At 41.0% G+C, this 26637-nt stretch overlaps 1 protein-coding gene across 3 annotated transcripts in view; it reads right to left on the bottom strand.

Moving 5' to 3' along the window:
- prdm16 (PR domain containing 16) overlaps nt 1-26637 on the bottom strand; it is a 667238-nt gene that overhangs the window by 118885 nt on the left and 521716 nt on the right. For all 3 annotated transcript variants that reach the window (XM_048561011.2, XM_059638054.1, XM_048561012.2), the window contains exon 3: nt 18567-18701. In XM_048561011.2, the coding sequence (XP_048416968.1) occupies nt 18567-18701 (135 nt within the window). The remainder of the gene's footprint in view (nt 1-18566; nt 18702-26637) is intronic.

The raw sequence follows: 26637 nt of genomic DNA, 5'->3' as shown, positions 1-26637 counted from the left end.
TTGTGGTCTCTTATGACTAAAAAGGAAATAAGGGACTGATGACCACCTGCTCAACAGAAAGCCACTCATTTTGGACTATGTCTCAAACAGTCTCATTTTCTAATTTCCCATTGAAGAATATTCAAGAACACGGATTGACAAAAACACTATTTCAGCTTTACTAGTGTTGTGCCGATGGGGCTAAGTGTTCTTGTTTATACTAGACTAGGTTCAAACTCTAATATGATGTGTAGGTCTCAGATGAACAATTGTCCCCTGATCACCCCTGTGGTGCAAGTAAAGGAAATACCTTATTCTAAGTATTAGAAGTGACCTAACTAGCTATCAGATCGAACAAAACCAGACAATGAAAGGATTTCTCTCACTCTGAATGCTGGAAATCAGTCGAGGTTGAAAGGAATCAGAACCACAGAATCTCAATTAATCTGTTAAACTAACGATCACGAAACTAACTATTTGACCATCAACATCAATGCTACTGGTAGCTCACCTTCTACTGCTAACTTCCACTGAAATAGTGACAACGGTCAACTATTTGCCCTGCATGATAAATTCAAAGATTAATCTCTTTTTAGAAATTTTTATCTTTTGGACTCACCTCTTATTTTTGACTGGTGTGTTAGTTACCAATTTTCTCATGTTTAATCATTAATAAACCCACTTTATTTTAACTCAAGAAAACTGGATTAAATTGAGTCGTTTTAAAATGTAAGTTCCTTTGCTGTGGGAGAAAGGTATCTACTGGAGAAGGTAGGAACTGCAAATGCTGGAGATCCTGAGATAACAAGGTGTAGAGCTGGATGAACACAGCAGGCCCAGCAGCATCAGAGGAGCTCTGATGCTGCTTGGCCTGCTGTGTTCATCCAGCTCTACACCTTGTTATCTCTACTGGAGAAGGGTTTTATTTTTAATGCAAGAACAAAAACAAAGTTGCTGGAAAAGCAACAGAACAGATCTGAGGAAGGATCACCAGACCTGAAATGTTAACTTTGTTTTCTCCTTCACAGATGCTGTCAGATCTGCTGAGCTTTTCCAGCAACTGTTTTTGTTCCTGATTTACAGCATCCGTAGTTCTTTTGGTTTTTTATTTTTAAAGCAACCTTATTATGAGCAACCAGGGTTTATATGATAAAGAAAATGTGCCAATTCATTCCTCCTCACTTGAGCGCATGACAGTTTAAGGATATCCCATCTGCAACCATAACAAACTGGGAACCTCGTATGTCGTTTGGGCGTAAGAAGATGCTGCAATTAGCATTAAAGGAGTACAAAAGACAGGAACCTGAATTACTCCAACTCTTCTACATTGGAGACCAATATTTCATTAACTTGCTGTATTTCTTGTACATAGACACCAAGATTCCTCTAAACTTTAACATTTGCTAGTTTCCCACAATCTAAAAAATGCTGCTTTTCCAATATTATGACCAACCTGGATAACTTTCCCACAATATCTATCACTTTCTTTCCACTCTGCTATCTATATTCCTTTACCTTCCTCACAGTTTACTTTCCCACTTAACTATGTATCATCAGCAGAGTTGGATACAGTGGCCATTAATACATATGTAAACAGCTGAGGCTCCAGCATAGACCTTTCTGGTATCTCACTAGTAACAGCTTGCCCATGACAATGGCTCATTTATATCTACTTCCTGTCCATAGTAATATATTACCTCAATGTCACGAGTGCTTATCTTCTCAGCTTTGTGCTCAGGAAGGATAAATTGACCAAAGCTTTCACCCCTAATCACTGTCCAGTGACTCTATGGATGGGCCTGTGTGCATCTTTGGATGATGAATAGGGTAGTTCTGGATTTGGTGCCTCCCATGGGTGAACAGCAAACAGACACTCATTGTAAAGCCTCACTGATAAATAACGGCCACTTGGGTGAAGTAACCAGGACCATCTGTGCTTGTGGAGAGGCAGCCTATTAAGGAACTACCTTTGGAAGAAGAAAGATTTTGCAGGGTGAAATGACTGGCCATACCAGTTTATCTCTGCTCATTCAAAGTTCAGCCACTTACATCGAGTTAAAATCAGGCCCTGCATTTCTGAGTTGCAAGCTACAAATCAATGAAGCCGAGGCTTTGGCATAATCATTTTGTATATTCAAAACTGAGATCAATAGATTTCTGGATATTTAAGTTATCGAAGGATATGAGAAAAGTTTGAGAATATGGTGTTGAGGGATAAAATCAGCTGTGATCAAATTGAATGGCAGAGTTCTCTCAAGGAGCTGAATGGCCTTCCTCTGCTTCTATTACTTTTGTTGCTAATGCCCATACATCAAAAAATTTGTAGGAGATTTTAATAACGTTACACAAAATGTTGAGATTATGGTTAGTTTTGTTACCAATTTGACTACCAGCAACTCACTTATTTTATGTTTTCTGGCCCATTAAACTCTTACCTGAATGTGGAGATTCATTTTCCGAATAACCTCCATACCCAATGTTGGAAATAAATAAATTCACTACCCCGGCATCCAGTGTTCTCAATAAATAAGCAGCGGCTTTATAAACGATTAGGTACATCACAAAGAAATCACTTGGAAGTACAAGCACAAACCGTTTATGTGATCTTTCAAGAAAAAAACCAACTAGCAACCGAGTCCTAAGGAAATCTTCGGAACGATTCATTGAGAAACAATGAGCTACAGTGCTGGGCATTAATGCTGGTTTTTTTGCATCTAATCCCCACATTGTGATCATATTGTATGTAACTGAGGGATTGCTTCATTGAATTAATAACAGCCAGCATGGCAAAGAGAGACTTAGTCACAGAGCTGAAACAGTTTTTTTACATATGCAAAGCTTACTGTTAAATGAGGAAGTAAAAGAAAGCAGGCAGTAGGTTGCAATGTAATAAATTTGGGTGAATTTGAAATTTGACCCTGTGCCTGTTATTCTATAAATTGTTACACTTTCATTTGGTCCTTTCTGCTTTAACTAGAAGTGACACTGGGTTGGCAACGACCCCTCTTTCGGCCAATAGCATCAGGCAGCAAGAATTGACTGGTCATTCATTTCACTTTCTGCCCTTGCTACAGTTAAAACTGCTTCTAGCTTTACCCTATGTTTGGACTGAAATGCAATCATGCGCAGAGGTCAGTCCTAATCTGCCATATGACCTCTGCAATAAGGCACACTTACTGGAGGTAGACATCTTAAACCTCACTTAAGTAAAATCCTTGTGTTGAACACTGCTCTGTTGTACACTGGAAATATAGTGTCAGAAATGGTGATTACCCAGATCTGAATTTTTAAAAAAAATCTGCTAAGCCTTGAGCTGTCTCTGAAAAATAAAAATGGGGAGATCACAGTGACCACATTGTTTGAGAGGAAATGGTTGCAGCGTCTCCCCTAACAGCTCTACTTCAAGTGTTGGGGGCATGGGGAGAAAGTGAGAATTCCTCCAAGGACAGTGACAGAATTGCACAATAGCTATGGATTTGCTGAATCAGATAAAGTAGGAGTTGCTAGATGTTTTCACACTGTTGGGAAAAGACGGATTAAAAATATATTCCACACTAAATCTCCCTTGGTTGTATCTTTGACTCAACCTGAGGACATGGAAAGGTGCTATACAAATGTATTTTGTTATTTCTCACAATTTGAGCCACTTTTACCCTGTGCTGGCCAGAAATCAAGTGCGACGCAATTCAACCATCTCCCATTTTAGGGACATACTTTTCCGAAGAATGGAGTAGATATGAAATAGTGGAGAAGGGAATATGTTTCCTTTTTAGAAGCTTCTTTTAATTAATATTTTGTCCATTTGGCGATACAGGAAAGGGAGATTTTCAAATGACGTACATTTTCATAGAAAATAGGCTTTTAATGTGGACTTCCCCCCGTCAGTCTGCAATTGTCTTTTTTTCTGTTTTACAAGTATATTATTCCTGTTGCAGAATGATAATAGAATTTGCTTTATGTAATAAAAACACTTCTTCGTTTTCAAATAGCTAATATTTATTAGTCTGGTGGAAGCTGGAATAAAGGCTGCCTCTATTTGTGAGTGAGTTTGTCTGGCTCTACTTAGAACATTTTCAAGAGGATCTGGGATAACATTAGTTAAAGTGCATTGGTGCTGGGACAAAATTATGCCACATCCTTGCTGAAGTTCCAAGTCCAGACTTGTCGGAAGAGGAGAGAAGAAATGTGAGACAGCGAGAGAGAAAGATTAAAGAGCCATGTTCTCACACCTACTAAGGGGCATAGTAACAGATCGATCAGCCCCAATTGTGTCCTCAACTGCAGGGGGGGGCAATGGGATTCAGGAAGTCAAAAGGGAGGCAAAAGAGTTTGCCAAACGCATTATCCATAACAAATACAAGAAACTCCATCGGGTGCCAAATGGCCGAACAGTCCCAACTATTGACAAACCTGAGGATTTGTTCAGTAGTGAATTGGATCGGATAGTTGCCAGGAAAGTGCCACAGCAAAGTATTGTGGAACAGTTGAATATTATTGTCGCTGATGTCTCCAGTCAAACAATGTTGCACAAGACAGATACTCTCAAGTGACTCCCAAAGGGAGGAATACTTTTAACGAACAAAGGTTACTTCACACAGATATTTATTTGAATAATTATCTCAAACGGGATTGAGTAAAGCACCAGCACTGTTTTTTCACCTATGTGTTTGAATCGAGCTCTGACTGGTGAGTGAGTCCACTCTGTCAGCTGGTAGAGTCTCAACTGAAATGAGCTTAGGCTGGTACTGGCACAAGCTCAGAAGACAACAGTCGCTGGAACTGGTTACTAATTGGCTCTCTCACTCCTTAAGGGCAGGAGGGCATGTCTTATGTAGAAAATCGCAATGCCATAGTGACATATTAGGTGATTTTTCTCAGCTCAACTTTAAGGCAGACTGATGGATCAGAGGAGGAGTTTTCTTCTAGTATTCACAATATTGACACTAAGATGGCATTACATTTTTGACCAGTAATGTCATGTCTCACATTAAAACAACACGGACATAATTTACTTTGTAAAAGGTGGGGTATGAATGTAAGTTTTAGGTTTTAAAACCAGGGCCTGCAAAGAAATCTCATGTAATCCACAAGATCATATGATTTCTGTCGATCTATACCGAGGAATCTTGTGCGTGATAAGCATATATTAAGAGTTTAGACTTTTTTTACATTTGTTGTCACACCACATATACTTTCACTTTCTGTGCACTAGTTCCTTGTTGGCAGTTGACATTGTTTACAGAAATTCGAACAGAAAGTGATTGGGAACTGTTTTGATTATGTACCCAGAGTTTCTTGGAGTTAAGATTTGCAAAGTGTTTCTTTGTTGGTTTTGTTGGAGTCTGTAAGAGTATCCATATTTGTGGACAGTTCCCATTAAAGTGTCAATATTTTCACAGCATCCTCAGGAGTGAGTTGACGTTTGACAATATCCCTAGAAAATCGTACTATTTGCATTGGCACCAAGGGATGGGTCAACATTTACGAGGTTCTTATGTAGATCAATATTTGGTGGGGATCCCCCAAGATTATTTGTAGGAATCTCCATACACACTGTTCTATAATCTTAGCATTCTCCCAAAATTGAAACTGTTTATTCAAAACACAGATGCTCACATGCACACATATTTGATGCTCTGCTTATTATATGATTCTCCCCTTTAACTGGAATATATTTTACACACAGTGGACGGGATGTGATAGGATAGTGGGCTATGGTGAAAAATTTGGGACAATTATGTGAGCAGTCAAGCGAGACCTTTGTTGATGTTGAGACCAACTCATTGCAGTTTTAGACAGAGTTTCAGGCATTGGGATAAGATTCTTATGAGGGTCCTGTGAGCTGCCTATCAAAGAGGGTTATTGTTGTTGGCCTCATTAACTGCAAATCCCACCTCATTAATATGTATCTACCTGTCCTATCACCTGCAACAAGAAAGCCTGACTTGAAAGTCAGATCAGGTACTTGCTAAATTTGACTCACCACTTGGCCTCTGGGCTGCCATCTTGGACACTGGGTAACAACATCTGAGGGCATCTGCTGCACTTAGACTTTGCCCACACTCACTGGCATCCAACCCCTGTCAATGTCTCAGTGTCCTCATTGCACCCTTACCATCTACTCACAGTATGTTCTGAACATCATGCTGTATCTCAGGGCACACCAGTGCCGCTCTTTACAATGTTGCTGCAAGGACAGGACAATGCAGCTCACAGATTGGACCAGGCTGCGTCTGAGGGATGCTATTTTTTTAATTCCCTCTGGGACTTGAGTGTCACTGGACTTGACCAGCATTTATTGCTCCTCTCCCTAGGCTTTAAGAAGTTGGTGGTGAACTGCCTTCCCGAACCGCTGCAGCTCATGTGCTGTGGGTCGACCAACAACGCCCTGAGAGAGGGAATTCCCAAATTTTGACCTGTAGGATCAATGATATTTTCTCTACTGATTGCTTGACTAGCCTCTGTGACAGCTCTCCCAATTTTGGCACTGGTTGCCAGACGTTAGTGAGGACGACTATGCAGGGTCAACAGGGTGCTTTGCCATGACCATTGCCAGCGCCTCAAGTTCACTTCTTGTTTTAGCACTGACCCACCTTGTTTACAGTATCTCTGTCTTGCCTTTCCTTGTCTTGTTGTGCTTTGTCCCTGCCCCCGGACAGAACCACCAGGCTCATATTACTTGTGCCTTGTTTTCCTGTTCAACACAAAGCCAGGAAGCATGTTGTAGTTGTCAGCAGCCCAAAGTCACGGCAAGCTCTCAGTGGCAGGGTCCCAACATAGTACATTAAGGGCAGCTTCCAACACCAGTCCAGAGGCTTGGACATAACTGGTCAGCCACTTGGGGCAGTCAGATTCAGGTCTTCCCATAAGGAGTGAAGGGAGACCCGTCTTCGCTGTTTATGTGCTATTGTGGACTGCTTTCTCTTGTTTTAAGAGAAAAGGATGGGTCGTGTGAGAAGAAAGTTAGCGAGGCAGCCATTAGCCCTGGTAAGGAGGTAAATGGTTTGAGTTGGCACCGATCAGCGAATGGGTGGCACAGAGGACTCGCTTGTTTGGTGGTGCCGGACGTAGACATGGGTAACAGCGAGAGAGGACAGGTGTTGCATGCAGTAGTGGGAGAGATAGAGCAATGAGCCTTGGTGGCAGGTGGGTACAGTAGCAGAGATAGGGTGAGTGTGAGGTAGCAGACAGAAGATGGCAGCACTTAGTCTGGCAGAGTAGAGGAAGTCATTGACTTTCTTCCTACACTTCTGCATGGCCAGGTTCCTGGGATCTTAAAGTACATCAGACTGAAAATCAAGCAGAATGGATTGAGTTTCATTTTGCATCAGATATCTGATTTGGAAAATGTCAGCCCCATTTCTGTTAGTCAAGATATAGGCTCGCAAAAAATATGCAACATGTTCCAAAGCTGGAATGGAGGAATTGTGAAGTCAAATTGGCCGCTGAATTGGCTGTGCACCCAAACAGGGCCAGATGCCAGTTTTGATGTACTACAATAGAGTGCAATTATGAAAAATCCCAAGGTGGAAGATATTACTCAGGCAAACAAAACATTGAAAAACTTAAAAACAGAGCATTGTCTTTTGAACTTTCCATCATTGAGTGATGCCAGGAACATGTGACTTGCTTGTTTTTAGTGATGTTTCTTCTGCAAGTCTCTGGATGGCTTCTCAAGTGCAGGAGGCTTGTAACTTTTCACGTGGGAAAGGGGTGGTAAATGTTGCCTTTTAGATGGGAAGATAAAAAAGCAATTAGAAAAATAGTAAAAAATACTTCAGTGACAGAAACTTTTCCTCTTGGTTAGGTGGGAGTTAGGGGATTTTCCTTAGCCAAAATATTGGAAGAAATTTTAAAAAGAGATTTAGCATTGAGTGGTACATCAATAATAAACCACAGTAATAGGACAATGGGCACTCAAAGAAATGTGCAAGTTGTGTGCCTGTAATCTACTAATTACATTGTAATAATGATCTCATGATGCAATTAAATCAGGCAAAAATCTCCAAGGACGCGACTTTAAAGTGAAAAATAAGCCAGGCACCTGGTTGTGTTGAGCATTAGTAGAAGCAGGTTCAATTGAAGCATTCTTGAGGATATTGGATGATAATTTGGATGGAAATACAAGTATACGGGAGATTGGCACTGGGGAGTAGAATTGGTAGAGGTGCAATACGGTGAATGGCCTCCTCCTGTGGCACTACAATTCTGTGATTAAGGCCTTAAGCTGGAGGAGCAGGCTAGGCTATTTGGCCCATCACGTTCACCAAGGCTGACAGGACAGTCTCATTTTCCTGCCTACTCCCCATAACCCTCAGTCCCCAGATTAATCAAAAACACATCTACTTCTACCTTAAATAGACTCAATGGCCTGGTCTCCATAGCCCTCTATGGCAGTAAGTTCCACAGATTCACCACCTCCTGGCTAAAGAAATTCCTCCTTGTCTCAGTTCGAAAGGGTTGTCCCTTCACTGTGAGGCTGTGCCCTTGGGTTCCACTCTTTCTTACTGGTGGAAACGTCTTCTCCATGTCTCTGAGCGGATTATCCAACCCACATGAAGGCCTGTTGACTTATCATTGATACTCTTGGCTGTGAAGTTGAAGGTGTTCGCAAGGTTGATCTGTTCCATTTTGGCCAGAACCAGGATGCACAGAATTATTAAAAGCCTGGTTATTATCATTTCTGTGCAGAAATTGACTGCCCATTTCCTCCTTTGCAACTCTGACTTACTTCAAAGAAGTATTATACCAATTGCAAAATACTTTGAAAAAGTCTTGAAGTTATGACAAAAAAGTCTTTCTTGATAAACAGTGTGTTGGCAAATAAAACAAATGAACAACATTGAGCATTGATATAGAACCCTGGTGAATGTATTGACCAACTCACGGCAGTAAATAAAGCCGAGACAAAAGTTGGCCAGTGATCTGAGAACTAAAGACTGACTACAAGTTTCAAAGCCTTCCGATCTCCTGCAAATATGCATATGTTCTTTCTGTACTTCATACAAATACTGGCACTCACTGGGAATTCTTTGCAAATACTGGCAATCACTGGGAATTCCTTGCAAATACTGGCCTACACTGGGACTTCCCTATAAATACAGGCACTCATTGGGAATTCTCTGAAAATACTGGTGCATACTGGGAATTTGTGATACACTTGGGTTTCTTATCACCAAAATTGCAGCTTTAGCTATCAGGAGCGAAATGGTGTTGTCAGGCCTGAAAACATACAGCAACAGAATGAAAATGTTCACAAGTTAACAACTGCCAAAATCTGATGACTCAGTAGATACTCTGAAGTCTTAGTTGTATATGTACATATTAGTTGCGAGTTCCAATTTGGTTATGTATGGGGTTGTAAGCATCCAAAACAGGTTTTTTGGGGCATTGGTTTGTTGAGATGCCACCTTCACTTCAGATCTTATTGTTATCATAACCAAGAATTTGATGGTTATTCAACCAATTGTGTTTGTCAAAAATAACTTGTATTTACATAACGCCATCGGTATACTAAAATAGTCCAGGGCGCGTCATAGGCTTGGAGTCTTACAAAGCTTCGACATCGGGTCAGGAGACATTAGACAGGCGATCGAAGTTTTGGCCTCAGAGATGGATTTCAGGAGCAGTGTTAGAGCGATGGACTGTTAGAAAGGGAGATTCAGAGCTTAGGGCCTTCATGCATGAAGGCGCCACTTTCATAACAGTGGAGTGGGAGAAGGAAGTTGGAGATGCGCAAGAGACTGAAACTGAAGGAACACTGTTCTTTGAAGATATGGAACTCGAGGAGGTTACAGAGGTAGGGAGGGGAGAGGCTATGAAGACAGGATTTAATCAGAAATGATAATGTTACATCTGAGGAGTTGGTAAAATTTCAGTAATCAATTCAGAGCACTGGCGACAAAACATTTCAATTTTAAAACAGTTTCTGAATTCAAAATGCAAAATACACAGTCACTTGGGACAAATGCTAGGCCTGGAAGGATAGTGGCTCTTTTTTTGGCAAGAGACTTGTTTTAATTCTTACACAATTTAAGCTGATGTTGGTAATTCAAGTCAAACGTTTTTCTTTGCTTGGCATAAATCTGCTTCCTATCACAGAAGGGGCAATTAAAAAATAAGTTTACATGGAAGTATGATGTCATGGTTTCAGGCTGCCTAGATGACCAGTGTAAAGGGGAAGGCTCTGATCCTCACTTTATAGAGCTGAGTTATCAATCATTTTGAGCTGACAGCTACCTCGCACACAGACCCATTCATAGCTACCAGCTGGCTAACCTTAGGGAACCCCTCAGTTTTGAAGAGCACCCAGGTCCTCTGTAACTTTCCAGCAGATGTTACATTCATCATTGTCACTGGATTACACTGACTCCTCATCGTCTGGCCAAGGGATGCAATGTCACTATCAACATCCAGATGCAAAGACATCAGTCGTTCATCCTTTACTATTATATGGGGGCAGTGATTATTACTGTCGCGTTCAGCAACCGTCTTCATCAGCTGGAGGATTACAACTAAAACAATATCAATAACATACTTCAACAGGGGCCAACCCATTGATGTCAAATTAACCCGTTGAAGACTGAGGTTACTGTACGAGTCCTGAACACACTTGTTCCTGCCCCACCACTCTCCTCTGTTTTTAGAAATTGTTAACACTAAAAATGTAAACAGTTTTTAATTGATGAGAATGATAAGAATTTAGTCAAAAATATTGTAAGATTTTGTGTATATAGTGTCAACATTCAAGTGTGATGTAGTGGTAATATCTGTGCCTCTGAGCTAGGAGACCTGAGTTCAAAGTCCCACTTGCTCCAGAGGTATGTAATAACATGTCTAGACAGGTTGAATAAATATACCTACAGTGCCAAAGAGGCTTTCCAAGTCTCTGATGACTAAGGAAAATAGGACCCTCTCATTCTCAACAGGGGGATGCGATGGCCTAGTGTTATTATCGTTAGACCATTAATCTAGAGACCCAGATAACATTCTGGGGACCGGGGTTTGAATCCTGCTATGGCAGGTGGTGGAATTTCAATTCAATAAAATATCTGGAATTAAGAATCTAATGATGACCATGAAACCATCATCGATTGTCAGAAAAACCCATCTGGTTCACTAATGTCATTTTGGGAAGGAAACTGCCATCCTTACCCCGTCTGGCCTACACATGGCTCCAGAATCACAGCAATGTGGTTGACTCTCAACTGCCCTCTAGGCAATTAGGGATGGGCAATAAATGTTGCTTAGCCAGCGACACCCTCATTCTGTAAATGAAGTTTTTAAAAAATCTTCGTTTCCCAAATACCTTTTAGCATCACCTTCGTCAAATTGGGCAACCAGCCCAAAATCCCATCAAACTACAAGATGGTTGACTGAAACAGTGATCCTCTGCAAAGGCTTTCAGCTACCCAGGAAGACCCTTTGTCACTCTGACAAAAATGCCTTCCCATGTTTGCAGGCCTCATTAAGAAGAGTTAGTCATCATCAAGACCTTCGGCTGAGTAGTCTCCAAGTGATGCTCATTTTGGAAACTCTAAGCTGCACTGAGTTCCCTCATCGCTGAGATTTTTGGCTGCACATTTCAGCATGAAATCAAGTTTCCTTTCCCCTAACTCCTACATAAATAATAAAAATCCCAATGATGAAGATTTAATGATTTTCAATCCTTAGGGATGCTTCTGTATGAGTTTTCATTTTCCTAAATAGTGACTTTCTTTAAAAATAACATATAGAGCTTATTTGCAAATTGCCAATACAAGATCCAATAAATAATGAAAAGTTTAGAAGTCATAAAAAATTTATACATGCCCATAGAGAAGCTCTCTTATACACAGGAGAATTTATACTTACATATGCCTTTTATAAAATAAAGGCAGGAGCTCTATGAACAACAATTTATTTTGAAACAACAGACGAATATCACAGAGTGCTTTATATTTTCCTAATAAACGGATTCAGCGATGTTATTGTACAATTTTGGTATAGGTAGGACTTGAACCCAGGCCTCCTGGCCTGAAGGTAGGGATATTATCACTGTGCCACAATAGTCTGCACAGACTACTATACAAGAGATGAAGCAAAATGGTTCCTAACTGGAAAGTAAAATAAGCGCAACAAGTACATTTTAAGGAAGAGGGAGCAGCAGTACTAGGAACGGAATTCCATAACATTCTAGGCTGTTGAAAGTTGTGGGGCAAACGGAGGAGAATCGTGTAGAGGTAGGGTTTAAGGAATATGCAGATGGACCTGAGGCACACTGCAATGTAACTATCATGTGACAGAAACTGCTGGAAGGATGGAACGAGAGCAGTTTGTGAGCAGTGAGCTCAGTTCCCACATCATCATTTACATATTCTATTACAGATACTGTTTAAAGAAACCCTGGGGTGTGTCTGGAGCTTCCATGAAGAACAGTAGAACTCATATTGAACATGATAACTGCAGTAGTGGAAACACCAAATTCCTGGATATGGTGTTTTTCTGAGAGCAATCAGAACAAGAACCATGAGGCAGATTGAAGATCCATGAGGCAATATTGAGGAATTACAAGGCAAAATTCCTGAGAAGACTTCTCAACTGCAGTGAGTTGAAAGAAAGTGAGGTCTGGGTTCAAGTCCTACCTATACCAAAATTGTATAATAACATCGCTGAATCCGTTTATTAGGAAAATATAAAGCACTCTGTGATATTCGTCTGTTGTATCAAAATAAATTGTTGTTCATAGAGCTCCTACCTTTATTTTATAAAAGGTATATGTAAGTATAAATTCTCCTATGTATAAGAGAGCTTCTCTATGGGCATGTATAAGAAGTATTGTCCAAAGTGACAACATGTGCCTGCCATCCAAATGCTTTTCCACAGACCTTTAGTACCATCAAAGGTCCAATGCAGGCACATGGATGGGAGATGTGGAAGACGCATTTCCACAAATATAGAATAGCCTCAGCTCTCAATCAAATCAGTAATGGCTCCAGACAGTACTTTCTCATATGCAGTGTGTTCTATTGCCAAGATGTCCTTACTGGGTAAGGTTCTAATGAAACCTTATCAGACTTTCGACCAGTCTTAGTCTTTTAAAGCCCGAGAAGAGCCTCGTTATTGAATGTGCCCTCTTCAACTCCCAGACCCAGATGTCAGGGGAAATGATTTATTCATGACTTTGATGGATATACTAATTCAAGTTGTTATCGCACCTTGAAGGATGAGATTATTCAAGTCCTTAATGATAAAGTCTCTGTCTTTTGCAATCTGAAGAGGTCTGTATGTTAGAGTCAGCATACAAGGGAGGCTAAGCACAGAGCTCAAAACTGAAATGTGATTTGATGTAACTTTGAGGCTCATTTCAAGCCTATTAGTTGGCTGGACCCAAAGATATCCACTCCTCACTTCAAGAAGTCTGCTAAAGTTACAGAAAAGGTAGAAAGTGCCAAATTGAAGTGCTGGTATTGTGGTGCAAGAAGACAGCTCAAGTCATAATATCATCCAGCAGGAAAACCCATTGCTTTCACTATGGCTGGCTTGGTCATTTCCATTCATGACTGATCTGTGGCCTAATTCAATATATACCTGCCTTTGGCCCACATCCCCTAATGCCTTGATTTCACAAAAAATTATCCCTCTCAGATTTAAAATTAGCAACTGATCTAACATGTACTGCCATCTGAGGAATAGAATTTCAAATATCTAACAATGTTTGTTTGTTGAAATTCTTCCTAACATCTGTCCTGAAAAGTCTGGCCCTAATTCTCAGACCATGTCCCCTCATTCTAGATGCTTCAAGCAGTGGAAAGAAGTTTTATATTTATCTACCCTGTCTTTTGCTGTTAATATCTCAAAGACTTTGATCAGGTTGTCCCTTAGCCTTCCAGTTTCTAGAGAAAACATGTCTAATTTGTATAACAAGGTGTCGAGCTGGATGAACACAGCAGACCAAGCAGTGTCAGAGGAGCAGGAAAGCTGATGAATCAGGTCTGGGAAGAAGGGTCCAGGCCCGAAACGTCAGCTATCCTGCTCCTCTGATGCTGCTTGGCCTGCTGTGTTCGTCCAGCTCACACTTTGTTATCTCAGATTTTCCAGCATCAGCTGTTTCTACTATCTCTGATTTGTATAATCTCTCCTCCTAACTTAGTCCCAGAAATCCAGGTATCGTTCCTAGAAACGTATTGTATAGTTGCTCCTCAGCCGATCTGTCCTTCCTCAAGAGTGGTGCCCAGAAATGGTCGCGCAATGCATTCTGTAATGCAAGATTACCTCCTCCAGGTAAAATAAACAGATTAACTTCTGAATGAAGGAGAATCTAGTCAAAAGAAGAAGGTGGAAGATGGAACTTTTTGGAAGTCTGTGTAATGAGGGCTAGGTGAAATTTGTGCCAGAATTGAATGAAAAGTCCAGTGAGACCTATCTTGATATTGGGACCATACCTGGCACCTCCAGACTGACCAGTCTTGTCTGGCTGGGCAATGGTCTTTTAAAGATGGTTTGGGTGCAAGGGATGCCGTCAAATTCTGGAGTATCTGTTGGTGTGTTTGGAACAGTGTGTGGTCAGAAGAGGTCAGAATTGGACTCGTAGGGCATCATGGGGCACATCGACAGTTGAGGTCCATTTGGGAGAAAATTTGCGAGGCTCATGGTGAAAACCCCTTCAAAACTTTGACATGTCTCGGACAGAGCCAAAAGAGTAAAATATTCAGGATGGAAATGTCACACTGTTATAGCAAGTGATAATTATTGACCCAAGAAACTGATGATCTGGACCATGATTTTTAATCAGTAACCTTGAAAGTCATGAATATTGATACTAATCTTTCTCTTGATTCAGAAGCAACTATGACCAAGCAGCCTAACACATTTGAAAGGCTTGACAGTGTAAACCTTCAGCTGTGAAGCACCCACAATCCAAAGCCTTTCAGCTGAGGGTGGTTTGGAAGCAACACAGATCCTCAATGGTAACTTGTCAAAAAGCTTTCTGCCTTTCAGAATTAGGACAAATCCTCATTGAGTTTGCAATCTTGAGTGCAATTGGTCTGCTACTGTCAGCACAAGATACTCCAAGCCAGGTAAAAGACAATGACTTCCTCACAGTAGGTGATGAATTACCTCAGCTTCTCCACGATCAGGAGCTTACATCCCAAGAAGCACAAAGACATTTTGAGGAGGTTTGCCTGAGCTTTTCCTGATCAGCGGAGCTTCATACCAGGTTGGTTTTCTTTTGGCAAGAGGTACTTCAGCTCTTTCGGGAATTTGACTAGCTTTCTGACACTCCTCCTGGAGTCTTGTGCCCATATCTTTAGCAATCCTAGATAGGAAAGACATCCAGGGAAGGAATCACAGAACATGCTCCTGCCAGGTCCAGTTTTGGAATTTCAGGAAGAAACTAACGTAGTACCTGACAGCATTTTTACAGGATATCGAGACCCTCTTTATCTATTTCCAGATCAAACTGAGTAGAATTCATCAGCTAATCATGTGGTGATGCCAGTCAATATGGCAAGTAATGTTCATGGAGAGGCACTATGTTTGGCTGTTGAAGCTGAGATGGGTTATCAGCACTTTCAGATATTCAAGATGGTCACAATGATCTTTAAATCAGAAATAAACTTAATGGAATTACACAAGATCTCAGGGTACAATGAACACAGCACAAGCAGCAAAGTCCTTCAGGAGTACTGAAGCATTAATGTTCTAGTTTCTCGTGAGAGTCCAGAACTTTCTTTCATCTCACCTAGCTTTCTGAGGTAAATGCCTGTGTTCAATGACGAGCTCTTGTCATATCATCTCTTCCATCCAATCAGAGCTGCAGTCTTGACAGAACTGACAGTAAATCTTACAGCTGAAGGTGCAATATTTATTTCATCAACAATTCACAGTCCTTCACTCTCTCTCCCTTTGAAGGACATTGATCTCAGGAACCCAATAATCAACTACTCATTTCCCAGACTCCCTCACCAAACCAGTGATCAGCAGTTGGTAGTGAGACCTGAATGTTTTTCTCATGGCATGTTTTACCACAGTTTGTCACTAGTTATGATTAAAAAGTGCAGCCTACAGGAATGGTTTAGAGTTTGATTTGAAGAGGTGAATCAGTACTCTGCAATATTCTGTTTTTATCCTAAAGTTAAGAAGACTGCGCAAGGAGCTCAGAGTGTCTTGATGCTGCGAATGAAATGGGACACTGATAGCTATCAGCTTTTACTTGAAGGTGCAGTTTTAGCACTCAGTGATGTTTCATTGTCTAGAGATCTTTTCTGCTTAAGATATCATGAGAGAGTACTACAAGCTGACCCTAACTGGAGAGCATCCAGAAGGAAGTGATACTTTTTGATGAGAACCCACTAGCCTTCACACCGAGCAGCAGTCAAGAGGCAACCGGTATACCGTAACAGTTGGATGATGTTTCTAAGCCCACTCTTCTCATTTGAGGCTTAAGGTTAGCCTTCAGGCTTTCTGATGCTGTATCAAATGGCCAGATCATGGAGAACTGTGAAGCACTTCAGTCACTGAACAACACACTCTGGGAGTAGATGGTAGTGTTGGAAATACTTCAGTTCAAGACTTTCAGTCGATCATTTTAAGACAGTACTTGCAGTTAATAATGTTGGAAAATGAGAATATACCTTATGGGAAAAGGGATGTAGAGATAGGGAGGGATGAAGCGCAGATGAGTTTCTGTGATATGCTGTGATGTAACTGAAATCTCAGTAGTCAGGTGATAGAGACTCTGCTAGGAGGTTGGAACTGGAGCAGTTCAGAGAAGGGAGCTCTGCTCCAACATTATCATTTATATACTATAAATAAATACTATTTAAAGACTCATTGAAACCCAGTTTGAAGTTATTTGAAGATCAGAAGAACCCATAAGAAAACAAACTGCATGAGAGGGTAGAATCACACAAAGACTTTAAAGTATAGAATATAGGTCAAGAAAAGGTGGGGAAAGGGGTGGCCACGCAGAGTGTTAAGTGCATAACGATAGAATATGCTATACTGAATCTTAGATGAAGATAGTGTTACAGAAAGATGCAAGGTGTGACAAGGGTAAGTCGAAAATGTCAAGGCAGAATTTTGTAATACTTATGTGGGTGTTATAACGAGGACAAATCATTTTAATGCTGCAGCATTCTATTTCAAATCATTTGGTTGCGCAAAAAGCTTCATCCCAGTCTGACTCTCAGGCTACATGTCACAGATATGTCATCTCTCTCCTAGTTTCTGCTTCTTATCATCTAGCTACAGCTGCTCAGTCTCACTCTCTCTCCCTTCGAAGGACATTGCTCTCATGAACCCAATAACCAACAATTCATTTTCCCAAACTCTCCCACCAAATCAGTGATCAGCAGTTGGTAGTGAGATCTGAACGTTTTTCTCATGGGCTGTTTTACCACTGTTAGTCACTAGTTAAGATAAAAAGTGCAGCCTACAGGAATGGTTTAGCGTAAATAAAGCAAAGGACATCTTGAGTTTTACACCTGTTTCTTTGTTTACAGTGACTGGTATTCCTCCACATTATGTTTTGCAAACTGTTCTATGAGCTGCTGTCCTGCATATAACTCCTGTCTAGGAAGTCTGCCTAGATAGAGAAATGTGATGTCAACCATGTAGAAACCTGATGCCCTAATGTACCACCACAATCCCAGCTGACGTCCTTTAGGATCTTCAATTCTGTTTAAAAATAGGATTATACAATGCTAACTTTTTGGCGGGAAAGTCACTGGTTTTACACCTTGCCTAATATTGATCTTTGTTGGCTTGAATGGAAACTAAATCTAGTGAAGGTGTAGAACTGGCAAAACTACATGAATTGTAGTTTCCACTCACAGATGCTGCCATCTGTTCAAAAAAGACATCCTGCCTATCACAAAATTAACAATTTCTTTTAATGAATTTCAATGCCAGTGTGATGAAAGGTACATAGGCTGGATGTCTCAATCGTTAGTGGAACAATCAAACAGCATGTCTCTTCAGTTGTTTCGAACAAATGACTGACAATAATCAATTACGCCTGCTTGCTAAACCCAAAAGAAAGTCTACTTTTAGAAATGCTGCTGTTATTGAGCCACACATAACAATCCTGTGTATGCTTGTCGCTACACTAACAGCCAATTTAAGATCATCCATCAAGTGACTTGGCTCATTTATGTTGCAATGGGCTACGTACATTCATGTGCAGAAATTCATTCTCTGCAAACAAACAGAATATGTTCAAGCCAGGAGCTTGGGAAACCTATCATTCCCTGTGTTGCTTTCTCCATGGCACCAACTTGGCCAATCATAGACAACTTGCCAACAAATCAGCACCCTTTCTTCTTGTAGTATAAATTGTTGTGATCATTTGAAATTTGACATTCTTGTGTTCATCCTGATAAATGGAAGCCAAAAAAATCATTAACAGCTTTCTCTTTTCAGCAATATTCATATTTTGTACTATCCAGCAGTAACTTAATCCTTGTAATTGCTATTTGTGGCACTTGATGCCAGTTAGTATTCATGTTGTTAGTTCATATTTATACAAATACAATTATTTTCATTCCCAGGTTTCTGTGAGAAGGATTCTGCTCTATCTCAAGATTCTGGCAATGGTTACTCACCTGATCATTAATCTGACATGCTATTAAATTTTGCTGATGATAGGAGCGTGCCGATCGGATGTACTTAAGCCAGTTTCCACTTCCAGCCTGACTTGCATCAATGCAGAATTTTACATTTCCCAGCTCGTCAACAATCTGTAAAAGAATAAAATTCAAAATTTGAACCATCTTAATGACTCAGTAGAGAGACAGGCTGTTTCACAGTTCTGCAACATGAAGCTGCAGATTACAGCAACCTGGAAGAAAAGGCGCCACATATTAAGAATATAGTGTGTGCCCTTCAGCACCTTTAAAACAGCTGGATGAGCATCGTTGGATTTGCTGTGTATTTCCAGTATTTTCTGACTGTGTTGGAACCCTCAGAAATGTCTATATACTGAGTAATCTCACGACATTTTCTTTATTTTCATTAGTAAGATCTTTACTCTCCACTAGAGACTCAGCAGTTACATGTAGGGACATTCCCTGGGAATTCAAACTGTGGAGCAGTCATGAACATGGTAGCACTGAAGCAGGTAGCTCAACCTATAGTGTTATTGGTACAAGCTCATTAATGGGAGTAATCCACTGAAACCCCATTTCCATTCTTTAGTTTGTGAATTCTTTGCGCTGTGGGTCTCCTCAAGAGTTTGAATCTTTCGGTGCAGGCTGGCCTACTGATCTGTTGGTAATAATATGAGTGAATGAGAAAGATTTTGTCCATCCTATCCCATTGACATTTGTTTTACACTTTCTCTGCATTGCAACAGCCAGCAGTCTGATAAGAAGTGAGTGTCATGCTGATGGCTTGATTCTTGCCTGATTGTTTTATTTTAAACTGACTCATGGGGCATAGGTGTGACATACATTGCCCGTCCCTAGTTGCTCTTGAAAAGATGGCTGCGAGCTTCCTTCTTGAACCTCTGTAGTCTATGTTGTTTTTACTGTACACGTTTTTCTCCTCACTCCCCCTCCCCCCCCTCCACACGTCTCCCTTGAAGACTCCATGGGTTACAGCCTATCTAAATGGACATTCCTTACGGATAGGATTTCAAGGTGATTGTTGCCAGATTGTTCAACAGAAGGAAGTGTCACAGTCAAATGACATAAATGCATTCCTGTAACATCTATTCCTAAGAGGCTTTTTGTCTAATGAGAAGAGGTTTAGTTGGTTAGGCCTGTATCCATTAGTGTTTAGCAGAATGAGAGCGAAATAACTCCACAGAGGCTGGTCTTCTGTGACCAAATCATCCTTTATGTGGAAAGTCCTTGGCACTGGTCCAGTTCCTCCAGAGCCAGCTGTCAGACTGTTAGGATGCCTGACACTCTTCCTTTTAGCTGTCAGCCAGGACTCCCTGATTGAACCAGATGAACAACCCCTATTGAAGAACACGTATTCGACGAAGCCGAACTGACTGACCTTGCTACAATCACTACAGGCTGTTGATCTTAGTGAAATATATAAGATCTTGAGTGGACTGGCTGGAGTGGATTCTAGGAGGATCCTTCCTTTAGTGGGGGGGGGTGTGAATAAAACTAGGGGGCATATTTTAGAATAAGAGGTCTCCCTTTTATGTCATTTGAGTGTTGTATTCTTTTCCCTAGAAAGTAATGGGAAGCTAGGTCTTTAAATTTACTCATGGGTGAATTAGATTTTTGATAGACAATGGAGCTCAGGGTCATGAGGTGAAGAAAGGACAGGTGGGGCTGAGACCACAACCAAATGATCTTATTGAATGGTGGAGCATGGTCAAAAGGCCAAATGGTTTACCTCAGTTTCTACAGTAACCGAGATTGATGATCTAAGGAGTTTGTATTTCCTGCCCTAGCACAGGATCTTACTTCAGATCTTAAGCATCCATAGAATCACTGAGCAAGCCAAAGATAAAATATAAGGGCATCCTTGTCTGTATGGCTTAGCTATATCTGGTTAGGTTTGGGGTGCTTTGATCATCTATTCATGTAATTATTCTTACTGTGTCTTGGAGGTAGGAAGAGCCTGATCCATAGTCAGTCCTCAGAAATGTTGACCACATACAGTACAGGAGAATGTTCTAAAAACATATTTTATTCAAATGTAACATTGATATCTGTTATGATCACATTTATGTTCCAATCTGACCTGTAACATTTTCCTTTAAGCTGTTATATCCAATGGACTAATTAGGAGAAAAGAGCCACAAAATTTCATGGTTTGTTTTTGAAGAAATAACAATAAACCCTAGTGTATAACATTTGAACAGCAACACAAACTACATGACATGTGCAACAATATATTCTAATACCCAGAATTAACATGTGGTAACTATGGCTAATAAACTGCAATCAACCAGTCCACATCAGAGAGCAAATGTGACCAAGACAGATTCCATAGATTTATCAGCAATTCCTTCCAGCAATAATGACATGGTGAGTCATGAAATCTCATTAAACTTCAAAAACAATTATAATTCTTCACATTTGCTGATTTGGCCCTGAAATTCCCACTTATGAGCTACTTCATAATGCCAGCCTTAATGATAACTACTATTCTAATCAATTATCCTCCTTTCCTGGACTTGTGCTTCCCTGGACTCTGGAAATTGCACACCATTACTTCATTACAAGAACAATTCCACCTTTTCACTGGCAGCTATTTTCACCAGGCTAGAGCTTCTCCTGTTTCTTTTTACTTAGGAACTAATCTGTTACATCAAGTTAGTACTGCTTGTGAGTTTTCAACCCCAACTCTACCCGTCTAACAGGAGCGCACATCTTCTTCTGACCCCCAAAGCAAACAGTTATTTCCAGAGGTAACAAAGTGTGAAGCTGGATGAACACAACAGGCATCTCAGGAGCACAAAAGCTGACGTTTTGGGCCTAGACTCTTCATCAGAGAGTATTTCCAGAGCTCTGATGCCAACAATCTGCTAAAACGTCCACCCATACCCAAGTTCTAACAACATGAAGATAGCCAACTGGTCTTGGGACTTCTTACTGAATTCCCTACAATAGAATCCATGTCCTGAGTGACCTATTGAAAACCTTGCAACTAACCTCACCTCTATTTTTGGAAAAGCCAAACATAACAACGTCTTGCAACTGAATATGCCCCGAATGTCATAGCCACACATAATGATCGCTTCAGCAGCACTAAGTATGCATACAGAAGAAGGATTCAGCGCTTACCACAACAGTTGTTTTAACAAAAGTAGTCTTCAGGGTTGAATCACCGCATCTGGCTTTAAGTGATGAAACTCAGAAGATAAAGCTGTGGCACTAATTTTTGTCACCCTTTTCTGTCCAAATAATAAAGGCAGGCACAAGTTTTTTTTCAAAGTAAACTTCCCATCTGCTCATCATATAATCACTTTAAAGCCAACATTTTACTATCTGAAGCTTTCAAACGACTGCTAATGGTCATATTAAATATAAAATGCTCAAAGAACTCATTCTCTTCACTGAATACCTCTTCTTTTATTTATGCAGACCTTGTGTTCACCTCATCCATTTGCACAGACAGAGTTCTGTTTTCACCTAGCTAACCCTTTCAATAGAAATCCCTTGTTCATTTCATACTCTATAAAAATAGGCAAGAAAACACCAAACATGAATCTATAATATTCATTGCCAATAGAGAAGGCAGTTTAAAGACAATACATAATTTTGATTTCTTCAATCCAAAGGCAAAGAACACTTCTTCAGTTTCTGCCACATGATTATAAATGTCACTTTCGAATATTGCACTTCCCTGACAATGGTTTGCTCTCAATCGGAGGTGATTTCATGTTTGTATCAAACCACTGCCCATTTTAATTGAACCCTGGGCCTGACTGCTATTAAAATCTGTCTGTTTAATCTCTCAGCCAAGCTGCTCAAATGCACTTTTCCAGGGGTCAGCAACTTCACCTCAGGAAAGGAGGACAGAAGGCAGGAGTCAAAAGCTCAACACTAGGATCAAACATAGGCAAGTGTATTGAGGATCCCATTGACCAATTTAGCTATGAAACCAGTGGTCACGGAATCTGTGAATAGGGAGCATTGTGGCAAGTGACCAATATGTTGAGGAGAAAATACGTTTTTGGTCGACTCTGGAGTTCTTCATTTGAAATCAATATGCCAAATTATTGTTATAATCTAGGTTAGGGCTGGAATCCCCAACTGTGCACATAGTGATTAGTCATCAAGCCTAAGCATTGAGTCCGTGCACTAGGGAGTTCAAAAATTTCCAGCTCCTCACTTAGCAAATAAAATCAGAATGATTTATAGTGGAGAAATCGTTTGAAAAAAAAACAACCTGCCTCAAATAGTTTCCAACAAGTAGTTGCTGCGTTGCCTTAAATGTGCAACTTGCTGGTTGATTTGAAGGTGAGTGCATGAGTGTGGATTGGAAGGAGGATAAGTGTATTGATCCAGACATCTCCAGAGAAAAGCAAAATGAACACTGATCATAGAAGTGTCCTAATTAATTGAGAAGCATGAAACTGTTGACTTCTTATTACACTATTACGGTCAGTTGTTTCTAAAACTCATACTTTGATTGCTATGGCTATTAAAAGGGAATTTTCTAACTGAACAAATTATACTAGAACATTTTTTGAGCTGAATCTATTTTGTGTTCTACAATGTTAACATGGCTTAATGCATACTGACTCATATTAGAGATTGGCTGCAGTTCTAAGTAAATAGAGGTCTAGCAGGACGGAGCCAATTTTAAAGTTAAAAGATTTCACCTTTTCTTTTTGGGATGTTTGTCTGACACTGTCCTCTAGCTTCTTTGACTGAGAGACACCACATATACTCAAGAGAGCAATTGGCTGAAGGATTATTTTCTTTGGAGCTTCAGAGGCTGAGGGGCGACCTTGTAAAGTATTGTAAAATCATGAGAGGCATGGATAGGGTGAATAGCAAAGGTTTTTTCAGAGGGCAGGGGGGTCTAAAACTAGAGGGCATAGGTATAAGGTGAGAGGAGAAAGGTTAAAAAGGGATCTGAGGGGCAATTTTTTCACACAGAGGGTGGTGCTTGTATGGAGTGAGCTGCCAGAGGAAGTGGAGGAGGCTGGTACAGTTACAACATTTAAAAGGCATTTGGATGGGGACATGAATAGGAAGAATTTAGAGAGAATTTGGGTCAAGCGCTAGCAGATGGGACTAGATCAGTTTAGGATATTTGGTCGGCGTGGACGAGTTGAACCGAAGAGTTTGTTTCCACGCTGTATATCTCTAAGACTATGTTACTCTAACTGGTTTCAGCCTCAATTCAGTGTCTAGCAGAATTCCCTCAGATTCAGAAAACTATGGGTTCAAGCCTCACCTCAGTGCCTTGAGAATGAAATTCTTGGATGGCTCTTCAGTGTAGGATTGAGGCGTTGCTGCATTGTTAAATGTGTCATTGTTTGTCATTAAGCAGAGGTTTCTCTGTACTCATAGGTGGGTGCAAAAAAATCCCATGACCCTGGTCAAAGCTAAGAACAGGAGTATATTTGGTGTCTTGGCTACTACTTATAGCTCAAACAATATCTAAAATAGAGTATCTGGTCTTCATCACATTCTATTTGTAGCTCTTTGTGCACAAACTGGATGCTGTATTTTCTACATTATGGGAGTGACTCCATCTGACATGTACTTTATTGACTGTAGATGCTTTATTACGTCCTGAGATTGGGATAGGTGTAATATAAAGGCATTTCTCTCATCAATGTTGCTCTGAGCCATTCCAGGGTGTTTGATCACCATTTCCTCTCTGCTGTGTTGTGGATGGAGATAAAGCCTTAGCCACGTTGGAAATTGCAGTGAAATGTAGGAAGTGTAATGGACTAATGTAAAATGCTGGCGAAAATGAGTCAAGTCCTTTTATTCTGTCAATGGGAGGCTGTGGAATGAGGACAATGCTTTCCACACATTTTGTTGACTTCTTCCCTTCCCCCATGCACCATCCCATTCTTTCATTAATTTTTGGAGATAAAGGACGGTCTCATCATGGCTAAATTTGTCAGGAATGAAGAAAGGAATAGTTGGTCAATTTTGCCACACATTTGAATCGAATGACTCCAGTTCCGAAGAAGAGTCATTGAACTTGAAGCATTAAATTTGTTTTGCTGTCTATAGCTGTTGCCAGATTTGCTGAGTTTCTCCAGTGATATCTGTTTTTATTTCCAATTTCCAACCTTCACAGAGTCTTGCTTGCATCAAGACCACCAAGGTGCAAAGTAAAGGACCTTCTCCTCAGTCTGAAAAAGGATTTCTCCCATTATAACAATATGTGATCATTGTTGTTCTCCACAGAACAACTATCTTAAGTACCTTAAGTAAGATCATCTTTTTGTGATAAAGGAAGCTTGACAAATGCAAACTGGATCTTAACTGAGAATGGTTGTACATAGGATCTTAAGGAATCAGCACAGGGAGTAAAACAGTTTTTCTATTTGCTCTGCAGTGGATTCAGATCCTACTGTGCTACATTACATCAATAACCAGTACTCCCAGAGCTGTGTCCTCCTAACTGTGCTCCTCGTAGTCTGCTGCGCTATCCACAAAACCCTTTGATGGAAAGGGCCAGTTGCCTAAAGAATCTGATGATTCTGGGAACTTAAAATCCAAATGCAGATGTGCAGACAGGAAACCCATGTACTTTTTACCACACCACAACTTCCAATACATGGTTTTCAGACAGAAGTTCAACCTTGTGAAATTTATTGACAACCACATCCTGTCAATTTGTTATATCAAAGAAAAAAGTAAGTACACCTTCTCTTGGTAAGCAGTAATCTACTAAAATAACGTCTTGTGCAGTGATTCACAGTAAATCACACAGCCCAGTTCTCACATGGTTTGGAGATATCACAGTAACCAAGAATGAAAAGGAAGATTGCATTTCCTTGGCACTTTTTGTGACTTAAGGGTGTCCAAGGTGCTGTACAGCCAGTGAACTACTTTTGAAATGTCAACAACAAATAAACGCTTTAGAAGTCCTGCAAGTAGCAATGAGGTGAATTACTGTCGAAATCATTTTTTAAAAAGTCATCAAGGTCAAGAATAGTGGTAACTGGGCCTTCCTGAGTAAATCCCCAACATATGTCTGAATCATGTCATGGGATGTTTAATGCCCACTCAGGACAGATCAAGAATCTTGTGACTTAATGTTTCATCCAAAAGATGGTACCTCCAATATTTCACTTAGAAAATGCAGCACTGGCACCTTCAGTATACTGTGCCAGTGTCAGCCATGATTACTCAAGTTCTGGAGTGGAACTTGACCCACAACCTTCACACTCGATGATGAGATTGCTATCAATACCCTCAAGATGGCGGCAGAGGGGCAGCACAGCGTGTGGTCTTCTGCTCGGAGCTCATCTGCTCCATCCGCTTCTACTCTTTTTCTTCTTCTTCTTTCAATGCGTTTTTTTTCCTTGGTTTAATCTACTTACCCTGTGTGAGGTGCGAGTTTATGCAGTGCGGAGGAGATCAGGCCAGCGTGGGGACGGCAAGCCGAACATGGCAACAAGACAGGTCCCCAAAGTCGTCTCAAGTGGCTGTGAGAGAGCGGAAATGTGCAGCCCCGAGGTGGGGGGTGTGAGAGAGCGGGAATGTGCAGCCCTGAGGTGGGGGGGGGGGGGGGTGAGAGAGCGGGAATGTGCAGCCCCGAGGTGGGGGGGAGAGAGAGTGGGAATGTGCAGCCCTGGGTTGGGGAGTTGAGAGGACTGGGAGTTAAGACGGTGGGGATGTGCAGCTCTGGGATGGGGTGGGGTGGAGTGGGGTGTGTGGGGTGATGAGAGTGGGAATGTACAGCCCTGAGGTTGGGGAGGGGTGGTGAGGGTTGAGACAGTGGGAATGTGCAACCCTGAGGTGGGATGGGGGAGTGGGTGAGACTGCGGGAATGTGCAGCCCTGAGGGGGTATGGGGGGGATGTGGATGAGAGCGCAGGAATGTGCAGCTTTGAGGTGAAGGGTGGAGGAGGCAGCCTGGGGCAGTAGCAGGCACAAGGCCGAGCTGGAAACAGAGGGGACGGAACCCTGTGCGGAGTGTGAGCCCAGCATGGCCAGGAGCTTATGGGTTGCGGTCTTATATATAGACAGGGACCTCCATTCTTTGGTATGATTAGATTAGATCCCCT

Source organism: Stegostoma tigrinum, chromosome 28 (assembly GCF_030684315.1).
Source record: "Stegostoma tigrinum isolate sSteTig4 chromosome 28, sSteTig4.hap1, whole genome shotgun sequence".
NCBI lineage: Eukaryota > Metazoa > Chordata > Chondrichthyes > Orectolobiformes > Stegostomatidae > Stegostoma > Stegostoma tigrinum.
This window is presented reverse-complemented; position numbering and strand designations above follow the sequence as displayed.